Genomic DNA, 26792 nt, shown 5'->3' with positions numbered 1-26792 from the left:
AAAGAATTGGTAAGTTGTCACAATGAAACTGCAGCAGTTAGCAGCTGGTTGGACAGATTCTATATCACAATGATCATTAAATGTCAGCCAAAGATGTTCAATCAAAACTTGCTAGCTTATCAAATTACTTAATTAGTTCTCGAGAAAAGATTGCTTGTCAATTGAGAAGTGACAATTAGTGGACACTAAATTAAAGTATATATCAAGATCGCGAAGCTTTACAATCAAATGGTTGGTGGACTCAAATTAATTTATTTTCTTTAAAAAATTAAGATTGCGAAGTAGGTTTACAATCCAAGCTTTAATCGCACGGATTTTCATGAAATTAAACCACTACTTGATCAGATACAATGACAAAAACAGTTTAATCAATATACTATAAGAGTGTCGGTAGGGTGTCCCATTTTAAAATTCTAACAAATTTAATACTACAAATTTCAAACATTAAAATAGCAGCTGAAGGGCAACGGAACACCAGCTTTATCACTCACACGATGATATTCACATGCATTTATTAAATTCAAAAATACATGGACACATATTATTTTTTATACCATATTATATCGATTAATGATCAACTTCGATTAGCTAACACATATATTATGGATATAATCTAAAACTAAAAGATTAAGAAACTCTAAAAAGTTCTAGTAATTAATCTACGGGTCGCCTTTTTTCTCCAAGTTGCATATTTTAATACTTATCGTATGACTATTTTTATTTTATTTTCTCTAAATTTAACTCCTAATTTTCATTTGAAAAATACTAGACCAGTAACTTATGTCAGTTAATAGTGAAGTAGTACTTCTTTTAGAGTTAAATTAATTATACTGATATATGCATGGTTGCAAATTAACATTTTCTTAACTCGTTGTTATTCAGAAATTTTTTGGTTTCTAGTGTCTGTACCCGCTTAATTTGAGGTTTGACTAATTTGAATTTGTGTGAGCGATTTCAAGCAGGGGCGTATCTAGAACATTGTATGGGGTTCTCTGAATTCCATTTATATTCGTTTAGACCCAATATTTATTTTGAGAGCCTCATTACAAATTAAAGCAAGTTCTTAGTCCAGAGGTAGAAATGGAAATCCCCTAAAGCTTTGTTGCCCTTCTCGATGAGGGTTCAATTCCCTTTGGCATTTTTTAATAAAATTTTATTTTTTAATTTGAGATTTTTTGGAACCTATAAAATTCAATTCCTGAATTCGCCTCTAGAGTTAGCTCCTCTCCTAAAATCATGTATAGCAATGTTAGATTTTTATAAGACTAATTTAATATGTATGCATATATATACACCCAAGCTCAAATGTCTTGGGGTGCAATAACTGTTGAGTGCACTTTTACAAATGAAATCAACGGTTCAAATGTTTAATCTGTCCTTGAGTTAATGGTAAGAACTTTAAGTTTGTTTTCAGGTTAAGCGCTTGCTATTTAAGGTAAATAATTTTTAGAAACCAAATTTAAAACATCTGATTTTTCTTATTTCTCTCCTAAGGGCTTCTTGCCTTTTTGTTTCTTTGGTGACTCGAGTTGGAGATAGAGGATGCTTACCAACTGAAAGAATCTTCTCTTTGTCTTCTTGTTGGCTGTTTATTAAGGATGAAAACTTTTATTTTTACCGCAGCTTTTGATGGTAGAAAATTTTCATTATTCAGTCAAGCATAATTTTTTCAGTAACAATTTAAGCAAGTATAATTGGAACTCTCTTGTCCCTACTCTTTACGTCTCATATAATTTTAGTCAACAGACGCTACCAACTAACGGCCGTCCACTCTGTGTTTCTGTTTGTCCCGTGATATACTTTTTTTTTTGGGAAAAAGGGTCAAATATACTCCTCTACTTTAGTTTAATAGTTAAATATACCCTCCGTTAGTCAAAGTAGATAAATATACCCTCCGTTAGTCAAAGTAGATAAATATACCCCTTCCGTTAGTCAAAGTAGACAAATATACTCCTTCCGTTAAGAAAGTACACAAATATACCCCTCAGTCGACAGAATCCCCAATTCCACTATTAATTACCCGATTTAACTTAAAAAAAATCATGCCCGACCTGCAAATTAAGTTCTTTCCACTCAAATATACCCACCACCACTACAACCGACCCAACACAACCATCACCACCACCACAACCAGTAAATACTTCATAACCATCCTTAACCACAACCCCAATTGTTTTGTGCCTAAAACTTCAAGAGATTGTTGATTTTTAATTTTTAATTTTAGATTGAAGGACCGTTGTTTAGAAAGGAGGCTTGTGTCAGGGATTTTCTAGCCTTTTTGAGCCTAAAGCTTTCATTTTTATTGATTTTAATGTTGCTAGCTACCTGAATATGTGATACAGTGATACTTGAAGAAATTTATCTCAGTTTGCTCCAAGCCAAAGCTCTCTGTTGGATACCTAATTATTTTATAAAGTGTGAAATATTATAATAGTCATGTTTGACTGATGACAATCATGCTTTCTCTGGTATTTTGCATATGATATTCAATACTGTATTAGGGATTTTAATGTATTTACTGAGATCGAATGATCTTTTTTGTTTTGTTCAGTGATGTCCGAGGACATGGTTAAGGATGGTTATGAAGAATTTACTGGTTGTGGTGGTGGTGGTTGTGTTGGGTCGGTTGTGGTGGTGGTGGGTATATTTGGGTGGAAAGAATTTGATTTGCGGGTCGGGCATGATTTTTTTTTTTTAAAGTTAAATCGAATAATTAATGGTAGAATTGGAGATTCTGTTAACTGAGAGGCATATTTGTGTACTTTCTTAACGGAAGGGGTATATTTATCTACTTTGACTAACGGAAAGGGTATATTTATCTACTTTGACTAACGAAGGGTATATTTAACTATTAAACTAAAGTAAAGGGGTATATTTGACCCTTTTCCATTTTTTTTAGTGTGTCAAAAAAAAAAAGAGTATATTTTTATAATTAAAAATAATTTAACTCATTTTTTTTTTTACAATGATTTACAGTCATATAAATATCTATGACTTATTTGAGACCATAAATTTTAATGATTTACAATCATACAAATATCTATGACTTATTTGAGACCATAAATTTTAATTTTTTTCTTATATTCCGTGATTAGTCAAAATATATTACATAAATTGGGATTGAGGGAGTACATATTTACGCAAGTTGTGGGTTGTACGGTCTCCAACGCCTGCGCATAGAGGACCAATCCATCAACGGTCCACAAAGTGCCACGTAACGTAGACAACAAAGTACTACTTTCATCATGCGCTCCAAAAGTGTCGGTGGAGACCTCTTTTTCCACAATGAAGTGTGCAACAAATATTTCATGAAAAAATTAAACCTCTTAATTATGGTATTTGATTAATACATACTTCAAGCAAAATATTTTCTATTAAAAGATGGAAATGATTTTTCTCAACTCATAGATAAGACTGAGTTTTACACCTTTTATGATTCTTTTTTTTTTTTTTTTTTTTAATATCACCAACTCCAATCAATACAATAATGTTATTATTAATCTTTAATACTAAAATATTTCATCCAATAGAACACATTAGTGTCGGTTAAAATTGGCATGGCTTTCAAGAGAGGAAAGTAAAAGTGTCTTTGTTTGGTCAGAAAGATTAGGGTGACGTAGGCATCAATTATTTCTATTTTTGTAATATGCTTTTTATTTAGTTTCTTTTTCCAAGTTTGAATGGCAAGTGGGTCACTGAAGCAGTTGTGTCAGTCAAAGTGAAAGTAGAGACGGGAGCTGGATGCCTCCAAAGTTATGATGTTTTGAACCAAGGACAACAGCAGTATAAAAAAAAAAAAAAAGGAGGACAACAGCAGTATTAGTGCATACACATTATTTTTCGTTTTATATCAATGGTTAATACAAAGATTTTTCTCAAAGATAACCATATCCAAGTTTGCAATTTGTACCAAAGATCAATGGGTGAAGGTTCAAAGTCCGATTATACCATTGTTACTACTATGGGTATCACTCGTTTTTTGGTTAATTGAACTTAAGTATTCTATTGATGAAAAAAGAGCGTATATCATAACTTTCAACATTAAAGAATAGAGTGAATATAAGCATATTGTGAAATATTGTTGGGATCGAAACAACAATGAGTCATGCAGAAGCTAATAAAATAAACCTTAAAAATCAGACAAGAAAGAGAAGTATACTAAAAGAAGCATAATACGTTAATATGGTTTGCTTAATTGACCGATATATGAGAAAACTAATATTCCCTCTGTCCCAATTGATGTGATCTTTTTTAGTCTGTCTCAAAAAGAATGATACATTTCTATATTTAAAAATAATTTAACTTAAAACTTCCCCTTTATCCTTAATGAAATGATTTACAATCACACAAATATCTATGATTTGTTTTAGACCATAAGTTTCAAAAGTCTTTCGTTCTTTCTTAAGCTCCGTACCTAGTCAAACTATATCACATAAATTCGGATAGAGGAAGTAGTACAAAATTATTGAGCGAATAATTTATCCCTAAACAAGACTCTTTTATTGACTACACTGTGTATGTTATTGTATGAGAATGAAGGATCTTTAATTTATAAAAGTGTAAAATCTTTTCCTCCAAAAGAGGTTAGCCAAATATCAAAAATTTATATTTTTTCTTTTGGAAAAAGTAAAAACCAATGATAAGAAAATTGGAGCAAAACTTTAACAAATACATGGAGTATCAATTGACGACCTTAAAACTAATGAGTAGAGTAATATAAGGCCTTTAAATTCCATTGAATGTTAAATATGAGCTGCAATACATCTACTTACATCAGATGTTTAATTAGTGAAAACATCTCCTACCACGTGGGCATTTCCAAGATATATGTTCCAGTAAGTACAGCTGGATGCAAGTATGCAACCTACATTTGATTCTCTTGAATTTAAAGCTCTAAAATAATGCATTGCTTGATAATTTAGGGAAGGAAATTTGTCAACCAACATATATAGAGACGCAGAGAAAGGGATAATGGGATAAAAGAGGAAATTCCATGGTGCATTTCAAAATTCAAACAAAAATATACTCTCTATTTCATTTTATGTGAATACGTGTAATTGGATTTGGAGTTAAAAAAAAAACAGTTTGAAATAACGTGTGGTCAAAATATGTCATAATATTGGGGTGCGTATAACACTTTGATACTCGTGATTTCAAACATGTTGTATAACATTTGTATAGTTATAAAAATTTATTACTCCCTTCGACTTAATTTATGTGACATATTTTGCTTTTCGAGAGTCAATTAAACTAAATTTTGAAGCTGAATTGAATTAGAATAATTAACTCAATATTTTAAAATTTAATTTTATATATTTGAAAATCAAATGAAAAGTACTATTATAAATTATAACTTTTCTCATATCAATTTGGTGAAAAAATACCTCTTAAAATATTGGCCAAAATTAATGCAATTGGAGGTGAACGATATTTACCATTTGAACAACCTCTCCTTATAAAAAAAAGTAGTCAAATTATTTTTAAATTTAAAAATAAATGCAGTACATGACTGGCTTTGGAATTTGAAGCTGGGCAAACAGCTAGCTAATACTAGATGATTGGCCAGTACAAAAAGGAGAGAAGAAAGAAGTTGGTAAGCTGTAACGTAAATCAGTGTTGGAGTGACATAATAGCAGGCTTAATGCGACTGCCTGCCTAAACCATACTCATGTCACCGGCCCCATCGAGAAGGATCCTCCAACTGTTTGATATTAATTCTTGTTGAAAACTATTTACAATTATCTTAATACTAGTGGTTCTTCCGTCTTAATTTAAGTGTCTTAATTTAATTAGACATAATATTTTAAAAATAAAAAAAATATTTAAATCTTGTGATCTTAAATTAAAAATGTCTATAATGTACAGAAATATTATTTGAACCTTGTGATTATAAATTTGTCATATAAGATTTTTGAATTGTCAATTTACTAAATATAAAAAGAGACACTCTTTTTAGAACATATCAAAATGAAAAGTAAGACACTTAAATAGAAACACTTAAATAGAAACGGTGGGAGTGCTATATTACGTGAATCCTTCAAATGTTTTGAAGTATAATAATATACATATTCCTTGCAAGAATCCTTCAAAAAAAAAAAAAAAAAAAACCGTAAAAAATGTTTAAACTTACATGCAATAGATACTTACACTCACCCGTATATTCCAATATAAATAATATCAACAAAATGTGACAAGAGTTTTTAGTTCCATCTTAAGGCTTAGGTATCTACTTAGTATAATTTTTATAATAGGTACTTGGGTATAACTTTTATAGTTCTTCATAGAGATGGACTAAAATTTTAAATTTTAATTACAATTAATGCACTAATTGTTTTTTGTAAAAAATAATTCAAAAAATTTAAACAAAAGACTGATATGCATTTCCAATACGCCCGTCTGTATAGGTGACATACGTAACTCTTTGCAAAAACATACATATATGTATGTATAAAACTTACTAAAATTTGAATATTTAATTTTAAGAATATAATGAATTCAGTACTAAATCCAACTAACCAAAATCCTGAATCCCCGTTGCGAGAAGAAAAGAGTTCACTTGCATTAACCTTTAGCCCTATATTTGGCTCTTCATTCATTCAAAAGTTCTGTGGATCGAGGATATGGAACAATCATTCTTTCAGAGTGTTCTAGATTGGATTTCATAATCAACATAGCAATCATTAGTGCAAATAAAGTTCTAAGTATGTACTTATGCATTATTACATGACAGAACCATACATCTTGATATCTCGTTTCATCCTATATATCATGCAGAAGCGAATTCAGAATTTCAAGAGAATGAGTTTAATTTAATTTTTTTTTTTTAATGCAAAAGTGCACTTAATAGAATTCAATCCCATAACTTTAAGAGATTAAACCCAACACTTACCAGTGCTCCACTTGGTCAAGTTTGACCATATGTTTCTTCAATTAATACTAGGTATATTTTAAGGATTATATACATAATAAATCGAATTTAATGGAGTGACCTGATTTCACGTGACCCATTTTTTATACATAAATTCGCTCCCGTATATATGTGTCATTTGGCCTTCTATTTAACGTAGATTATCAGTGTTCCTTTTTCTACCTTTTTCTCATGGTTCCTGTAGCCTTTATGCACAAGACTCCTTAAGCTTCTTCTTTTTTATATAGAAAAAAAGCAAATCTCTAGCAGAATTCTCTAGTACTTCTTTCTTCTGTTTCGCTGTCCACTCATTTATTTATACATATATTTCTCAAGTAGTATCTTATTTTCATCTCTCCTCCTTATTCTTCCAGTTGGTACTTTCTTTTTTCTTCATTCTCTTCTTCTTCTTCTTCTTTTTTTTTTTTTTTTTCTGAAAATTTTTGATTTTTTTTCTAACGTTGAAATCATAGGCTGAGTAATCGGATAAATGTATAGACTTTCTGATTGGCCTAATGTCTCGTCATTTTGGGCAAATTTGTCGCTAACCTTTTTGATTCTTTACATTTCTAGCTCTTCAATAAGATCTACAATTTCAACTTGGTACCGCCTTCGAATTTCTTTCAGTTAATTCACTAGTGAAAGCCACCATTACATTTCTCGGTATACACGTGTCACTAGCAATTACAAGTTTAAACACTGATACAACTGCGTTCTTATTGACTTTGTAGATCGTTAAGTCAATGCATTGATCTATTTCTCCAAGAAGTCAACGTAGCAATTTGAAATAATTTCTAAACTTTCTCATTTAGCTTACAAACTGAAAAAATATGATGGAAATGAAGACCAAAGTTACCGGAATGCCACCGGTGATTAATGGTAGTTCGGTTGCGGGTGAGAATGAGTGGGAGCTGAGGCCAAGTGGAATGCTGGTCCAGAAACGCAACCCGGATTCTGAAAACCGTCCTGCTCCACCTACTATTCGGGTTCGGGTCAAGTACCGCTCCATTTACCACGACATCAATATCAGTTCTCAAGCAACCTTTGGTATGTCGGAATTTAAAGTGTCTTAGCTTTTCTTTTTGGTTTGTTTTAATAAGAGTGTCTTGTTTTATATTTAGCTTTCTCTCTGTCCCAATTTTATGTGATATTTTTCGCTCTCCAAGATTTAAACTGCACAAATTTTAATTAACATTTTAAGATATATTTTTCACTAAATTGATATGAGAAAAGTTGCAACTTATAGTACTTTTTATGTAGTTTTCAAATATATAAATTTTAATCTTAAAATATTGAGTTAATCTAATTATGCAATTTAACTTTAAAATTTAGTCAAATTGACGCTTGAAAAGTGAAAAATATCACATAAATTAAGATGCAGGGAGTAAGTTGATGATTCAAACATCTATATTTTAAATTTAAAATCACAAGATTCAAAAACATTTTATTACATTACATAACTCTTTAATTTAGATTATTCAAAAGTCTCTTTTTATTCCTTAAATTTTATACTCAGTCAAATTAAGACACTTAAACTAAACTGGGACGAAGACAATAGTTTTTTTTTAATTTTTTTTATAGCATCTCTGTATTTTCTATTGTTTTTTTATTTCGTTAGTGAATTGGTGTTGTCAAATTGTAGGAGAATTGAAGAAGATGTTGACGGGTCCAACGGGGTTGCATCACCAAGATCAGAAGTTACTGTATAAAGACAAAGAAAGGGACAATAAATCATTTCTTGATATTGCTGGAGTGAAGGATAAGTCCAAAATTGTTCTAATTGAAGACCCACTTAGCCAAGAAAGACGGTACCTTGAGAAGAGAAAAAATGCTAAAGTGGAGAAAGCCGCTAAAACAATTTCAGAAATCAGTGTGGAAGTCGGTAGACTGGCTAGACAGGTACCTTTGTCTTGCTTTCTCTTTTAATATGTTTAAAAAAGAATGTCACTTTCTATATTTATTAGTAACTCTTTATCTACCACAAGATTCTAAAGGGTATTTTTATACATTATGCATATCTTTAATTTAAGTTCACAAAAATCAAAAGTCTTCTTTATTAGTACTATATGTATACAACTCAATTGTCTGTGGAAATATAAGTATTGTTGCTAACTGTTACGTACATTTTGATTGCTTATATAGGTTTCTGCACTGGAATCTATAATTACTAAAGGTGGAAAAGTTGTAGAAAAGGATTTGATAAATCTGACAGAATTGTTGATGAATCAGCTGGTTCAATTGGATGGTATTGTTGCTGAAGGTGATATAAAGCTGCAGAGGAAAAATCAGGTATTAAACCTAAATCCTTCATAGCAAGCTCAACATTTTCAAGCTTGTTTACTATAAATGTAATATTTGTGCTGACTGCTACTTAAATTTTATTTTATTGTATCGTATCGTTAGATCCATCATTACGTAACCGAAAAGTCTCATCAAATGTAACGGTCGATCGGTATGGTGTGGTCGCGTCCTTACCTTTCTTTGTCTCATTTTTCTTTGCTTATTATTTGATAATCCTATTTTATCCTTTACCCTATTACTTTTATAATAACTCTATCCCGTACCCTACTTTTTTTTTTTTTTTTTTTTTTTATATACTAATATTGTAGGTTTATCCTTAAGATTATGTAATGACGGAAAACAGTACAATCTATCCAAACGCTGTATACATCAAAACAATAAAGTACAATACAATACGATACGTAATTTTTAAAAATATGGTTTATGTTTGCAGGTGAGAAAAGTGCAAAAGTGTGTCGAAACACTAGATGTGTTGAAGATTAAAAATTCAGTGCCAACAAACACTGGAAATCACAATTCAAAAGTCCAATCTCCTACAGCTCATCAGCATCACGATGATATGTATCTGAATGAGCAGGCATCATCACCGGTTCAACAACATCAAGACAGACATTCATTTGGGAATTCACCGGTACAAAGCAAACAGCAGCAGCAATCAAGGCACTCGACCTCAGGGCCTGTTGTCATAACAACACAATGGGAAACATTTGATCCCACGCCAGCGCCATTGCTGGATCATTTCTCATCTCCTACAACCACATCAAGTACCCATGCTGCAGCTGCCCAACCACGAGTCAGTTGGGATTTGCTTTGAGTTGTAGACAAAAAAGTGTTTGTGCTAGTTTGAGGGGTTGGCTGCTGTGAATTTCTCCTTTCTCTTGTTGTTTTTGTACCTATTCTCCATTCTTTTCTGTATCTAGGTTTTGTTTTAAATCCCCTTTTAATAATCTCCAATATGAGAAATAACTGGGGTTACTGCATAATAGTTACTGGAGTATTAGGTTGTATTTCTTCTTCCAAGTTCTCGATCATCAGTACTATGTAATGTTTTTGGTGTTGATCATACCATTATGTATTTTCGATTGTATTGTTATTGAAGTCGATAGATATAGTATATTTCCTAACCATGCAGATTATACTTAAATCATACAAAAATGCTTATTCAAGTGAGAGTTCTGGTGCTTACCTTACACCAGAGGTGATAGAATTGTAGGCACTCATATTTGTGTTCAGTTGATAATTGATGTCGATGAGACTAGTTATGACAAGGAGAAGTGCTCGCAATCAACGGATTTTGGGACTGTTGGTCTGGTAAATTTCCGGTGATCAATTTCTCAAACTAGGCAGGTGAGGAGAACTATTTGAAGTAATGCTTGATTTTCTTCCTGGTTCATATTCATTTTTGATCCTCCGTATTGTTATCCGATTTGGATTAAGTCTCGGAAAACTATGTACCAACTGATGCCTCCAACTCCATTGGGCTTTGAGCTAGTTTGAGGCACAAAGAATTATATGATTTGAGTATCTCAATGCAGAATCTATCATATTCTTGACTAACTAATCTATCTATCCGAATTAGTTGCTTCAATAGCCATTAATGCAGATCAACTGCTTTCATCTGCAGCTCTTGTTCTAGTACTTCAATAATCAGTGCATCATGTGGCTTTTGGCAGCCTTCAAACAAGGAACATCGTTCCATCCACTTCCTTCGTTGGCATGTACTTCGATTTGCATATCAATCTATTCTGCGTTTAGGGGTTTCCTTCTATTGATTCTGTCTTTTAAGAAATCAAGTATCTGAATGCCATTCCACTTTAAAAAAAATCCATGGTTAGTTTCCCAGCCTTTGTGTCAAGTTTGACGGAGTCATGCAGGACTCTTGCTTCTGTGTTTGTGTATGTTCGTTAGACGGTAAGAGTACCTACATAGAATTCAAGTCATCCTTTGTGCCACGATCGCATTCTCCGCTACTTTGAGTACACGCCTATCCTCTCAGGTGTGTATTCTCCTCTACCCTTCTTGATAAGTTGTTGCAATGAAGTGCAAATTGCAATTTGAATGAAGCCATATGCATAGTCTTGACAATGGTTCCCAAGATATGTTTCGCGTTTTTCTCTTAACTCAATCTCAGTGTAAGAAGAAGAGATAATTGTTCCTGTGGCAGGGGGCTGCAAGCTTTTGTGTTGTATTTTCTATAAATTCTTTCTCGTAACTCAATCTCAGTGTAAGAAGAGGAGATAGTTGTTCAGGAAGAAGGGACTGCAATGGCTTTTGTGTTGCATTTTCTATAAATTCTCTCTCTTGACTCAATCTCAGTGTAAGAAGAGGAGATAGTTATTCAGGAAGAAAGGACTGCAATGGCTTTTGTGTTGCATTTTCTAGAGCAACTCTGTTGACACTCCAATTGGCATCAAACAGCTCGCAGAATGATTTGATGGAATACTTAATAGTTTTACAGCCATTTTTCTCTCTCTTCCTCATTTTTTTTTTTTTGGGGTGTAAATCGCATATAGGGGTGATAAATTGGCGGTTTGGGTTAGAATTTGGGGGGGTCAAAATGGGATGAATCAATATTGTCATTGCTAACCTTGCCCAAAAGTTCGTCGGTTGAGATGAGCAGGTCCAGACAAAGCTAAACAATGGGTCATAGTCCCCTTGTCCAACTCTTACCAAGTTTGAATTTTTTTATTTGTCTTCTTATAATTTGCTTAATTACCAAACGGAAACTAATAAACTTTTTTGCTTTATTATAACTTATTAAACAGAACAAAGATATGTTTTATTTAAATATTTTGGCAAGATTTCTCATATATCGATTTGGGTTTACGCTTAGTACAAATCAGTCCAACTATTAGATGGGCTTACATACTCAGTCCATATTAATTTGTCCAATTCAGCCCATCTAATAATTGCTTCCAAATATGTCCAATGAGCTGAATTGGATAAGCCAATATGGGAATTACACAGTAAAGTAACTTTGGATGGCTTTGTTATCTTACAAAATACAAAAGTTACTCTATTGAGTAATTTCCATAACTTGAAGAATGACCAACCAAAAAATTAACTCAATTTTCAGTAAAACAAAGTTTCAATCGGAATCTCTTCCTCCAAGCTAAGTCCGCCCCTACCTCGAACTAGGTAGCTCATAGTGATTGCTCTAATTGTGTCTCAATCTATTTTCTTGACTCCTGCTTCTTTCATGCTGAATCGTTATCCGATTCGAAGGCAAATACCCATGAGCGAATGCTATAGCTATAAAGCATTCCAATTAGTAAAATTTCCTAGAGCCTGTTTGGATTGTCTTATTTTAGGTGCTTTTATGCCAAAATAGTTTTTAAGCATTTTTGTAATGTTTAGGTAAAATAAAATAAAAGTGTTTTTAAGCAATTGTTTTTAAGCCAAAACAACAAAAATAAGCCGGTATAATTCAGTTACTAAGCAATCACTCTGAGCTAAAGTAGTCAATCGCGAATGTTTCAGTTACGAGATTTTGAGTGAAGCGGGTATAATTCGAAAATGAAGATTAAAATTTATTCCTTGCTTCCAGCTAAGAGTGTGAGATGACAAAAAAAAAAAAAAAAAAAAAATGTAGTTACCTAGAAACATCCCAAGTAGGCTAATTTTGGCATCGCCTATTTTGGTGCCCAAATCATCCCACTAAAAGAGTATATCGACATCTATCTACAACTTCTTAAGTACAATAGACAATTATTTCGCTAATAATTGAAATTAGCACATGTAAGTAGAAAAAAATGACAATAGATAATTCTTATAGGTTCGTTTGTCTCTCTTTTTTCACATTTTCTAAACCCACCCCAAATATCTCTCTAACAATCCCTCGATAAGTTTTCATCTTCGACATATTTTTTGGTAATGTATATCACTGTGTATCACACACTTATTCTGATGGATGCACACAAACATATATGTGAAACATGGATATACATGTAAGATATACATGAATATCTTGCCAGATATACAATGTTTTATATATTCAAGCAATATACACACGGATATCTTACCCGAATATACATTATCTAGACTTTCTAATCATGGCAGTAACCGATAAGAAGTATATAAATTACAGTTTTCACACACTTTTGACAATTATTTGAGTTTTTATAACTCTTTTGAATTTCAGATATTCTTCAAACAAATCGGTGGTTTAAACAATCTCATATTTCTTTTATTTTTGTTTCTTTGGACTCTCTATTTCTATCTCATTCTAGCCCTTCTTCTAATATATGTTCAGCGTTTTCCTCAGTATCATCATTTAACATCTTGTGCAAACTTTAAGACCTTTCTTTCTTGAAGCAAACCACCTCTGACATTTGAAGATGCGAGCGTTCTTTAAGGGTTGTTTTGATCTTTGATTATAAGCTGTCAATTTTAAGTCATAGTAGATTAAATATGCCAATAAAGTAAAAAGAATCTATTTATATTAATTATTTACTCGAATGACATATACATATCAATTTCCCTAACTAAACCAGCCCATGATGCTCACAAATTTGCTTGTGGGTTCCACGCTAGACTGCTATTTAATATTAGTTCACGTTTTAACATATTTTTGTAAAAATATTTTCTTGTGATATATTTGATCTTGCTAATAATCCCTGATTTTCGTTAACATCAATATCTTTGTTTTCGTTCTTTTGCAATTTTTTCGATCTCTTACAAACATTTTTATACTTCTTCTGCATGCAAGCATCGAATTTCGTCTCATTCTTTCGGTGTCCGTTGGTTTTTGTTTTGAAGGTAAGAGTTAGTTTGTTACTCCAATTTTTGTTGTACACTTATTTTGTCTAAGATTTTTAAGATATAAAAAATAAGATCTCATTGAGTTAAAATAAAGAAACTCTCATAATACTGTTGTCCTTTTTTCCCTAAGTTTGAACTTTTAATCACTTCTAGTATATATATTTGAAGTATGACAGTCATAATGCGAATAATGTTCTGGAGAGAAATAATAGTTGATGTATGTTATCATAATCTATGAAAGTTTTAGCACCACGACATGATATGTAAGTAACCCCACAGAAAATTTAAATTGAATATAGAATAACGTAATGCTGATATGCCATGACTTGCATGTTGAAGTTGTGAAATATTTTTTTTCTCTTTTATGTTTGTACGTAGCTTTCATTTTTACATCTTATTTGCATGTTCTTTTTTTTTTTTTTTTAATTGTTTAATTTATTACAGTCATAATGTGCATAGTTTTGTATGACAAAGATTGATAGTCGATGCATTTTTGTCACAATGTGTAATGTTTTGCTTATTTGACAAGATTAATTTAACATGTGAGTATAGCATGGTGGAGGCTTAGAACGTGTAAATCTCTATGGGGTACTTTTGTTTTAGCTAAATATTGTTCTACTCATCCTGTTGCTTCTACTATTCAGCCTACTCATTCCCTTGCTTGGAAACAATTGGTCAAAATTAGAGATCAAGTGGAAGAACTTCTAATTTGGAAAATCAATAAGGGAAATAGTAATTTGTGGTGGGATAACTGGTGTGAAATGGGTGCTGTAGCTCAGATTATTCATAGAAATGATTTTAATTATGCCCAAATTGTCAGTGATGTTATTACTAATGGTAATTGGGACATAGATCAGTTACAGCTTCCTGAATATCTTACTGAACATATCAACTCCATTGACATTAGTAATCCGGATCTAATTGATACTCCTATTTGGATGCCTAATAGTAATGGTACTTTTTCTATTGCTTCTGCCGGGAGATTTTTGAAAAGAAACTTGCCTTTTAATGATACTATTGGTGCTAGATTTGGGATTGACAGTGATGCCAGGTGTTTTTGTTGCCCTAATGATCAAAGAGATACTATGCACCATACTTTCATTGGTGGAAAAATTGCTGAACAAATGTGGAATTTCTTTGGAAATCCTGGTGGCATTTCTTAGGAGGATATACCTATAAGGTGTATGCTTCAAACGTGGTGGAATATCAAACCAAAAAACTCACTTCATCAGACTATTCTACAAATTACTCCTGTAGTAATTTGTTGGGAGATACGGAAAGCGAGATGCTCAGTCATATATGGAGGTAACAGATGCTATACTAAGAGGATGCAATATAAGATTCTTTCTCATCTGAAATGGGTTGTCTCCAAAGCAAAGAGTAATACTGAATGGAGCTCCAGGTGGGAATTTATGCATTAGCAGGTTATGGGCCTTACTCCCAAGATTAAATGTACTGTGGTTAAATGGCCCCTGAAAATTGGGTGAAGATCAATACAGATGGAAGTAGGGATACAAATGGAAGAGCTGGAATTGGAGGAATTTGTAAAGATCACAGAGGAAAAATTATCATGGCATTTGCTCGAAGTATTGGAATGGATAATACTAATATGGCCGAAGCCAATGCTGCTCTAAATGGCCTGGAAAGGTTTTCTCAAAATGTGCATAGCAAAGTAATTTTGGAATTTGACTCTAAGATTGTGGTTGAAATGATCAAAGGTAACTATAATATCCCTTGGCAAATGAAGAACATTATTATTCGTATTCAAAATATCTCAAGTGCTATTACTTGTGATGTTCGACACTGCTATGGAGAAGCCAACCAAGTTGCAGATGCTTTAGCTAAATGAAGTATTACAAACAACGAACTGATTACTTTTGTTCAGACGAGTCTCCCATCCACAGCTACTGGACCTTGTAGACTAGACCTCGTGTAAATGGAGTCTCTAAGGCATAGGCAGAGGAAGAATATTTTTGTATAAATGCTACTGGTTTTTATGCCGTTACTATTGAATTTTTCTGTTGGACTGCTATAGTAGTGTTGTTTTTCATGCTGCATCTGTTTGTTTCAAAAGCCCTTGATGAAGTTCAGATGGATCCCCAACATATTGATGGAGGATTGATTGGTGATCACTATAGCTATCTCTTCAAAGATGTGTGGAGGTTCTACAACGTAATGCAAGTGCAATAGCTAACAAGGTTATTGAAGTTTTTGGACAAGGAACTTGAAACATGCACCAAGTTGCAGCCATTGATTAAGTTGCAGATCTTTAATTTGGTCATGACAATATTTCTCTAGTTTGTTGGAAAAAAAAATAGATTTGACAAGTCTTAATGTTTTAGTAAGTTATTTTGTGTAGTTGAGACTGTGCATATGCAGGTAATTAATACAGTATTTGTAATGCAACACAGTCATTTTCTTTGATATACTGAGTTAGGCCATCCCTTGCTCAGGTGTAATTCCAAGTGTTGGTATGAAAACCCAGATGCTACTGGGAATTTTTATTTTAAAAAAAAAAAAAGTCATTTTGTTCTATCATGACTTGCATATCATAATTTTGTGCTTGTTTTTGTAGCTTTTTAGCTTAATTATTTTGGTATATTTTTTAACGTAGCATAGCTATAGTTTTGTTTGGAGAAACTAAGAATTGATACTTTTTTGTAATATGTAGTATGTCAATTTTTAAAAGTTCAGCATAATTTGTGAGTGATCCAACAAGACATCTCCGTTTTAACATAGAAAAAGTCATCACGATGTATCAAGACTTGAATACTACAATTATGAGATGTATTTTTTCCTCTATTGTGTTTTTTAACTTCGGAAAAGGGTCAAATATACCCTGTACTATCGGAAAAGCGCTAAATATACCCCTCATTATATTTTGGGTTCAAAGATATCCCTACCGTTATACTTTGGGCACAAATATACCCCTGTACCGTTAAAGTTATCCAAAGGTGGACATTCAATCCTACGCGGCACTGAAATTTGATGAGGTGGATCCCATGTGGCATACCACCTCAACACCCCTAACCCATTTTACCCCTACTCTCTATTTGTTCATCAACCTCTAGAATTCCTCCCCCCCCCCCCACCCCCCACGCACACACCACGTCAAAAAAAAGAAAATTCTCTCCCATTTCTGTCTTGTTCGTCGAAATAGCTGAGTGCATTGACTCCCATACTTGGGTGAACTCTCTGAAAACTGAAGCAATGTAATTAATTCCCACATCATTATTGAGGATAATAAGTTACAAGTCTTCTTTTTTTGACTTTGATGGGTTTAATTTACACTTTGAACCAACTACATAGGTAACTGTTGTTTCCCAAAAAAGAAGCTATGTGATCTGCTATGGTGTAACTACACTTAGGTGTGTTCGGTATGGAGAAATGTTGAAGTTCATCTCTGTGGAAATGTAATTTAGGCTGGCTATTACCATTTTAACATGGTGGTGGAGGGGAAGAGAATTTTAGAAGTGGATGAACAAATAGAGGGTAGGGGTAAAATGGGTTAGGGGTGTTGAGGTGGCATGCCACGTGGCATTCACCTCATCAACTGTCAGTGCCACATGGATTGGATATCCACCGTGGACAACTTTAACGGTGGAGGGGTATATTTGTGCCCAAAGTATAATGGTAGGAGTATATTTGGATCCAAAGTATAATGAGGGGTATATTTAGCCCTTTTCCGATAGTAGAGGGGTATATTTGACCCTTTTCCGTTTTAACTTTCATTTTTGTAGCTTCTTTGCATGTTTAATTAATTTGATATATTATTACCATTTCAAAAATATTTTGTCTTTACATTTTTTTAATTTTATTTTTGCTTGTTTTGTGATGATAAAGATCTGACATATGTGAAATGCTACTTATAAAATGACACTTTTAAGGAAGGAGATCGATATTATAAAAAAAGACAACTTAGCATGCATGCGTTTTGTCACATTTTAAGGAGTTCTGTCATGCAATGATCTTAGTTTATTAAAGATTATCTTAAAGTTTTTTCTCAGATATCATAATATGTAAAATCTATTTGTGCGAATAGAATCCTAATAAAAGTTGTTTCTTCCCTTTATAATTAATTAGCCACAAATATTCAAGTATTATGACAATTTAATAACTGGTACACCAATTCAATACCCCCAATGTCAGATCTTTATTGTCTTTGCTTTTGTTCAAGTGGAGACTGGCGATTCAACAACGAATTTAAATTTCGTTCAGACTAGCATGCAGTTGCAAGAATTTTCTATTGTAAACAAATATTCCTGCGAATCATTTATTAGAGCAGTTGAATCATTCAACAATAGCCGCAATTTGATTTATTTGCATTCACAAAATTATATATTTGGTGAATATTGATTGAAATTTCTAAATTCGAACATAACTTTTGCTAGAACTGTAATTAAGGTGTTGCTTGTACTTCTTGAGGTCAGTTGATACATGTCAAACAAAGTAATCTTTTTGGTCCAAATTTTTTTTGTCCACCTATTTAATTCATTAATTAGTCAAGTAGTGTTCCCCTCATAAGATCTTTGGGTTACTATTTCAAAGTAACATTGAAAAAGTTAAAATGCATACTCTTTTGTGGAGATGATCCTAAATTATGAAAGTTAAAGCAAATAAGTTTGATAAGTCTAAAGGAAGACCTCTTGTATACAAAGCAGGCCATGGTGAAGCAAGCACTTGACTGCAGAGAAAAATATAGTGAATGGTGCACGCGAACTGAAAATTTTCTATCCAATAAGGTTTATTGTTTGACGTAATCAATATATATATATGGGAAATTTCACTTATACACAATTTATGGGTCAAAATTACATATTCATAGCCCATATTTTAAATTACAAACCTACAGTCCAGCATTTTATGGCCCAACTTGAATATTCAACTTTATACAACAATATACAACTTTATACACCTGGAGTAGACAATGTATCAACCTTGTATAAAAGTGTATAATAATGTATAAGAGGTTTTCATACACACTTTTACACTGAATATACATGATTATACAAATTTATACAAGAGGTGTATAACACTTTGAACTAGTATACAATATTATACAAACTCATACAAGAGGTGTTTATACATAAAAGAGGTTTATACATAATGTATAAGAGGTGTTTATACACATCTACACCGTAAAAGTGTATAATAATGTATAAAAATGTTTACACACATTTTAAACGTTTTTTTTTAGCAACCACTAAAAAATTTCATGGGATATTTATTAATAATAAACAAAAGCAAAAACATAAAATTCAAACATAGAAATCCAACAGTGGCACCAAACTAAGAAAAAGTGGCTAAAGCATGTAAATTTTTTTTTTTTTGGCTACAACGGGTAATGAATTTACCTAAAGTTCAAAAGGGGGACATAAGTCAACATGGTATGTATGCGACCTCTCAATGGCGAAACACTATTTATCTTTTTTTTTTTTTTTTTTGAATTTTCTTTCCTTTTTACCTGCTAAAAATTTGTTTCCTTCTTTCAAAAAGAAAAAAACATAACGGTTTGTAACTTAAATTAAAATAACGACTCATGCGTTATTATTGTAAATAGGCCGACATTCATGAATTGATGTAATTCTTCCGTTTAAGAAGTTCAAAAGCCACCTTTTAAACCCCTTAATTGGCATGTTTCTCTTCTCTTCTTGCTTCCTCTCTTCCATATGTAATTCCTGTTATTCCTCCCATTTGGCATCGGTAATCCCCTTTTCTGCCTCTTCTTTTTTTGAACAATGATGTAAAGTTGTCTTTACTATTTATCTGCTAATTACTGAACCTCCATATCTTTTATAATATAATATTTGGCTCAGTAAAATACATAAGTATATTTTTTCAAGTTCTGTTTTGTGGCTATCCTACAAAGATTACTTTTACGGTGGAATGAAAACTGATTGATTTTATTTGGATGTATTACACTGTTTCCTTGATAGTTACTATTCTTATATGTTATTGTTTTCTGTTGCTCTGTTCTTAGGTTTTAGAGCTTTTCTTAACCTGATGTATTCCTTCCGGTTCGTTTTAGATGTCGCATTTTCCTTTTACAGGTCCCTTAAAGTTCTAAAATAAACTAATTTTGGAATAAATGATATGCGAAGTTTTGGATTTTTGAGATATGTGATAATGTCGAATCTCCTCATTTATATAACAATCACAACATACTCAGTGTTATGGCCACAAGTGGAGTGTTATGCACACAAGTGGGGTTACGAAGAGGGTAGGGTGAATGCGGACTTTGCCTCTACCTTGGGAGGTAGAGAGACTATTTCGAGTAGACCCTCGGCTCAAGAAAAAACAATTCAAGCAGTTCGAAAAAAGAAATAACAGAAGTGAAGAAGTCATAGCAAAAATTATAGAAAGCATGACAAAACAGGTAGATATCTTTACTTTTTTAAAAGAAACGACATTTAAGCTATTTTATTATATTTTCGGATATCAACGAAGGATCATCTGTAAATTTAACGGGTAATTTCACGATCGCGCGAAGCGCAGATAAATTACCTAGTACAAGTTAAAGACTACATTGTTGACATTCATATAATTATGTTCACAAGCTGCGAGCAAGAGTAGAAAATATTACGAAAACTTTTAAGTAACTATTTGTTACCAATATTTTGGGTGGTTATTCTCCAAAGACTCCGTATGCCAATTTTGTCTCCCTTAAGAGGATGTCACTTCCTCTCTTTTGTCTCTATTGGACATCGTTAAAAGACAAAATAGAGTGTGGTTATGCTGAGTTATGTGAGTTTTGATGATTGCAGCAACAACAACAACATATTCAGTGATTTGATGATTAACCAATAAAATGTACTTGTAAGGTAAATAAGTGAAAGTTGTGAAAGATCGTGACTTACCTAGCACACAATCACACACAAAGAAAATAGAAAAGAAAAATATTAGAAGAATTTAACGAAGTTCAAGTAAGCCTAATTCTCGGGCCAGAAGTAGAGAGAATCTTTTACTGCGAAAGAAATGAATTATTATATAGTATAAAAAATCACATATGACACCTTTATATATAAATCCTCAATATGTCCTAATCCTGCAAGAAATTGTCTTCATACCCATAAGGACAATAATTTTCTCAATCCTACAAGAAAAATAGATTTCCTAACCTACCATGAAATTTGGTATAATTAACACTAATAGATTGAAGACACAAAACAAATATTCCCCTTTGCTTGAATTCTCTTCATCAACAAGAATAACATCTCTCTTTCTTGCCTCAGCCCGTGCAAGGGCTCTACTGAATACTGCACACACTAATGGCCAGAGGCAGAACTAAAAGTTAGAGTTCATGTATGAGTTCTAAACATGCCATCAAACCCATAATTGTCATAGTTACTGAGTTCACAATAAAGTATTTTACATATATAGTTAATGATTATTAAAGATAATAGATGATCTAAACAAAACTTACTGAGTAAATTCGTAACAACTATCTTCCCTCTGTCCTGCCAATCAAGTCTTGGGAATGCCTAAACTTGTTAGTCAAGACTGCTTTGGTTATCATAGTAGCTGGATTATCATGTGTAGACACTTTCTTCACATCAACATAGTTTGCACACGCTTGTGGTGATATAACGATTCTTTTCTATTCACATGTTGCAGTATTATACGGCTGGTGTTGCACAGGTGCATCAACTTTATCATATTGATCAAGATTATGCACTGGATCTACTTCTGAATTATTGGGTTGAGGTAGTAGACATTCGATTTCTAGATCTATGCGTCCACTGATATCATGATTTGTTTTTGCTCTTACCTTTTTCCTATGACTGCCTAGTGAGACAGATTTATTAAATGTTACATCCCTAGTGATAATTAATCCTGAATTTTTCTGCGCCGTGCACCACAACTTATTACCTTTTGTTCCAGCTTAGTAGCTAATAAATATACTTTTTCTTTTTTGCCTTTGGCTCAAGTTTTTCATCCCTTCCAAGCGCATAAGCAGGAGAACAAAATATCTTGAATTTTGAATCATCAGTATGTGAAGCGGTCCACATCTCAAAAAGAGCATTGCACTCAATAGTTATGGATGAAGACATATTGACCAAATAAAAGGTTTGCTTCAGCCCAAAAAGTTTTGCCAACACATGAGTATCAAAGCATGTTTTGTGCCTTGTGACAAAAATTTTTGTTCATACTTTTTGCAACACCATTTTGTTGTGGTGTTCCGACATAGGTGCAATATCTCACTATACCGCTATAGAAATTAGTGAACTCTGAATTGCAAAATTTCAATTCATTGTCCGTTCAAACTGCTAAACTTTTCTTTATGTCAGCTTCTCAAACATCATCTTCATTTAATAAATGTCAAAAACATTTCTTTTCTTTTTTTTTTTTTTTTTTTTTTTTGCCAGAAAGTGCACCCACTCCTATATTTTATGTAACCGTAAATCAAAGTCATAAAGTAACTGATATCACTTTTTGAGGGAACTCCATTTGTACCCAACAAGTGTGAATGTGTGTAATTTAATCTGTATTCAGTTTTCTGCTCTGCCTTTTTACTGAAATACACCCTCATCTATTTATCTGACACACAATGCTCACAAAAATTCAAAGCTTGATTTTTATACTCACCCAACAATTCTATTTGCTTACAAAGGTACTCTATTGCACTAATATGATCAAGTCGCAAGTACCATAACACGACTTATTATGACCACTTTCCAGCAGCTGCAACAGCTTCAGATTCAATTACACTACCCTAAAAATAATACAACCTAGAATGCAATTTACCTTTTATGAGTACCATAAAACTTTTAGATACTTTAAATATTCCATTCTCTGAGGGAGACATAAACCCTTGATATTAAAGTTGAAAGAGAAATTAGATTTCTCTTCATTCGTTGAGCATGCCAATACTCAAGATAATTTTATTAAACGTTCTCAATCTTCTGGCAAAATCCTCAAAATATGTAGATTAGTAAATATTATTTCTAATAAAATTTGTGAGATGACTATTTAGTTCTTTCACTATCGCATGAAGAGCGAGCAAAGTTATATGAGGTTTTGTTTTAATAATAAAAAGAGTCTTTTATTTACACCTATTATTTTATTAAGACGTTCCTGCTTGACTCTATATATAAACCCCCCTCGACCTAAAATAAATCCTTAAAAAGTGACCGGGCCAGGCCGTCGGGGCCCGCAACTATGTGATGGGTAGCCCGGCATGGCCCGTCAAATTTTAAAGCCTGTGTGGGTTAGCCAGTCTGGATTGAATCGGCCCATATTGATAGCTCTATCTATTTTATTAAGCGGTTCTGTTTTACTCTATCTAATCTCCCCTCAACCTAAAACTTGAACAAGCCAACTCTTAACCGTATTGCCTCTTCTTGGCATGTTTATTTGATTTAGTCAAAGTTGCAGTAGCTCCTAATAACTGCTAGCAGTATCTTCATCTTTGCCAATTAACAAAGAATGTTCTCGAAGGAAAGCTTTCGATGTAACACGTACACAGTTACATAGCCTTTCAAAGCCATATATGGGTAGCTAGCTTAACACGAGATAAAGCTGCAAAAGTCAACTACTAATTACGAACTAGTAATAATAAATAAACAAGTAATTAAGTGGCATTTCCATGTCTAATCTTTAATTGGTTATCCTCCAGCCAAGAAGCCTTGTGTGACAACTTGCTACTGCAGAATCCAGTTCAAATACATGAATATTCTTTTATAGAGAATCTAATTGAAGTCAATTTGTTAATGTGGCTTTTTCTAACTAATCATTTCTCTTCACTGTGGAATCGAATCAAAATCTTGCAAAATGGTATTAGTTTTTTTTTTTTTTATGTGTTTTGTTCACATATTTGACAAATGGCTTTAAAGCTCCAATAGGGTGAAACCAGACGTGACATATTTCGTTTGTTCGCCGAACACAATTATTACAGAAATTCATTGATAATTTTCCAACGTACACTAGTACATCTTAAAAAACTAGATTCCCTCGACTTTTAAAAAGAAGAAAAAAAGGGGGCAAGAAAATAAACTCTCGAGGGAAAGGACACTTAATTTTGTGACCTTTTGATCTTTCCTTAATTAATATTAAAATTTGTGTGGCTTTTCGTTTAAACCAAAAAGGAAATTAAAACATAGCTATGAGTTCAATTAATCCATGTCTAGCTAGGGCACTGCCCTTAGTAATCAACAAGTTGATTAATGACCTTTCTAAACCACTTGCAGTGTTGAGTTGATATTCAAATAGGGCTGCCCTTTTACATCATTTCCCAATTTAAAACGCACTTACATTTTGATCTTTCTGATACAATTGAAGAAATTAATGATGGATGTTCTTCATTAGGCAAAAGTCAGAAAATCAGCTCATGTTCACCCCTAATTCCCAGATAAGTCTCTTCATTCTATTTAAGTATCTTCCATTTAATTTCCAATAGCTTTACTAGGTACCGTAACTTAATAGAGAGGAGTAGTAGTAATAATATAATTTTGTCAAGCTGATCATCTGTGGTGATCATCTTTTATAATATCTGTAGATGAAAAATTGGCGCCGCGTACATCAGTCATCATGTTGTTTTTTTCTCAACATCATATTCCTCCTCAGTGCATTTTCTTGAATTTCTTTTGGGAAAAGGGTCAAAAATACCCCCCCTACTTTGGAAAAAAGGGCTAAAAATATTCTCCGAACTTATTTTGGATAAAAAATATTCCTCTCATCCTTAAAGTTTTCAAATATATCCGTCTTGACGGAAATTATCCCTCAAAATAACTTGAAATTATTTTTTAAGCCACATTCCAAAAATCATTTAAACTGACCCAACTAAATAATAACTTGTAAGATCTCTTATTCCCCAATTCCCTCAAACTTCAAACCTACGTAGTGGGGGAATAAGGGGATCTTATGGGTATTATTTAGTTGGGTCCGGTTTAAATGATGGAGTTTGATTTAAAAATAATTTCAGGTTATTTTGAGGGTTAATTCCGTCAAGGCGGTATATTTGAAACTTCAAGGATGGGAGGTATTTTCACCCAAAATAAGTTCGGAAGATATTTTAAATTTTCCAAACTAGAGGGGTATTTTTGAGTGGCTATTCCCACTGAACGCCGGTGGGAAAAATCTAAATAGTAATGTTTTGACACAAAAATATCATGAAGTTTCTCAACACTTCAATGGGAACTAGTTTCACACCATGTGTTTTCCTAGTGAGCTGATTCGGTGGGAATAAGATGGAAAACTCATATTTTATAAAGACAAATTTCTCACTGAATATCGGTGAAAAAAATCTCTATTTCTAGTAGTGACACTAAGTATAGTGTCAGAGGTCATATATAAACCTTAATTGGGTAACAACTCATGTGAGCTGAGAAATGAGCGGACTCCTTATCTTCAAATTAACCCAATCTCGTACTAATTATATTGTACAGATATATTTATGTCTTTAAAGGAGAACACTGTTCCCAATATCAAAAAAAATTATGCTATCCTATTTGAAGTTCTGTTTCTCTTTTTTCCAAATTGTGTACCAACTTGTCTACGTTCACTGAGATTTTACAAACTGTGTGTCAAAACAAAAAATCTATGCACATCACAATTCACAAGCCTCTATCAACATGTCATGAGTTGCTTAGGATAACCTAACAAAATTTTTTTTTTTTTTTTTTTATGTCACTCACGCCGCCCACTTTCTGTTGTCGGTTAATATAGTTATGTTTATTTCTAATCCAATTTCAATGAATATACTAAATATTCTGATTCTTCATGTTTCTTTGTCAACGTTTCCCCATTGGTAGATCAAAAATCATAATCAGCTGCGATTAGAATTTCATTAAACAATGCATTTAGGACACACTCTCTAACTCTAAGCAAAGGGTCGCAAAAATCTTGAAGGGCCAAGGGACGTAATTAAACATGATTAATTAGGAGAAAATAGTTTGGTAATAAAATCATAACGGATCCAGCCTGATCTTGAACGGACAGTGAGATAATAATTACAATTTTTTTTCTTTCTAATTTCTAACTTTGACATGTTATTATTTTACTTTCAGAGTTGTCATCACTAATATTAATAAACTTGACTTGGACCTGACGGCTTCGTAAAGCCGCATAATTTTTATCTGGGGCAGCTCTGCAGACTGCACCCATCATCAAATTTTGTTAAACTGCCGTCAAAAGTTTGATTATTAAGTCAACCAATTGAATTTGTTTGACTAAGGTAAAAAAATAATCTTAATCCTATGATATTATTGATGAGATAGCGGTTAAATAATTGAAATAAAGAATTAAGTAATAAATAGTAAATAATTAACAAAAGAGTAGAAGAGACAAGTTCTTATTGATTCTCCAGTAGAGCAGAAAGGAACATTCGTGTTTCCAGAGAATCATCGTAAAGTTTTCAAGAGGCAGGTGAAAAATCAAATGACACAATCGTGGGAAAGTTGAGGGTCTTTTATAGGGTAGAACAATAACTAATATTTTTTATCTCCCCACATTTCCAATGTTATTGTGCATAGATCGTCGGAGTTAATGTGATTAAATGGAATCCCTAAAATTTTGGAAGCTGGCTGTTATCTGAGTTTTCCTCTGGTCACTCAGGTTACATCTGTATTATTTGTTTCGGATCTTTATAATCTTGTGTTGGTGAAACCCGTCCCATTGGCAACTCCCGGACAGTCTAATTATCTTCTGACTGAACCATTCGCGGGTGGACCATATCTAGTCTTGTTTGTGCTCGCCACATACTCGATAATATAATCTTCGCTTCCGGTATATTTATACCAATACATTACTATTTGTTGATTAAACACTTGTAGCAATGTTATTATATAGCTCAATGCTAAGTTTTCTAATTTTCGCATACTAAATG

General features: G+C 32.8%; 1 protein-coding gene across 2 annotated transcripts; it reads left to right on the top strand.

The window, feature by feature from the left end:
- Positions 1–7079: 7079 nt before the first annotated feature.
- Positions 7080–10324, top strand: LOC132051669 (BAG family molecular chaperone regulator 1-like). 2 transcript variants are annotated; one of them, XM_059442837.1, is made up of 5 exons: positions 7080–7280; positions 7639–7954; positions 8550–8806; positions 9050–9196; positions 9642–10324. In XM_059442837.1, the coding sequence occupies exons 2-5, from the start codon at positions 7738–7740 to the stop codon at positions 10020–10022; spliced, it is 1002 nt and encodes a 333-aa protein (XP_059298820.1). In that variant the 5' UTR covers positions 7080–7280; positions 7639–7737; the 3' UTR covers positions 10023–10324. The 2 variants fall into 2 exon arrangements, with proteins under 2 accessions (XP_059298820.1, XP_059298819.1); XM_059442836.1 differs by lacking the exon at positions 7080–7280 and having other exon boundaries at positions 7295–7954.
- The last annotated feature ends 16468 nt before the right edge of the window (positions 10325–26792 follow it).

Source organism: Lycium ferocissimum, chromosome 4, assembly GCF_029784015.1.
Source record: "Lycium ferocissimum isolate CSIRO_LF1 chromosome 4, AGI_CSIRO_Lferr_CH_V1, whole genome shotgun sequence".
Taxonomy (NCBI): domain Eukaryota; kingdom Viridiplantae; phylum Streptophyta; class Magnoliopsida; order Solanales; family Solanaceae; genus Lycium; species Lycium ferocissimum.
The sequence above is the reverse complement of the archived record's forward strand: the minus strand, read 5'-3'. Positions and strand labels throughout refer to the sequence as shown.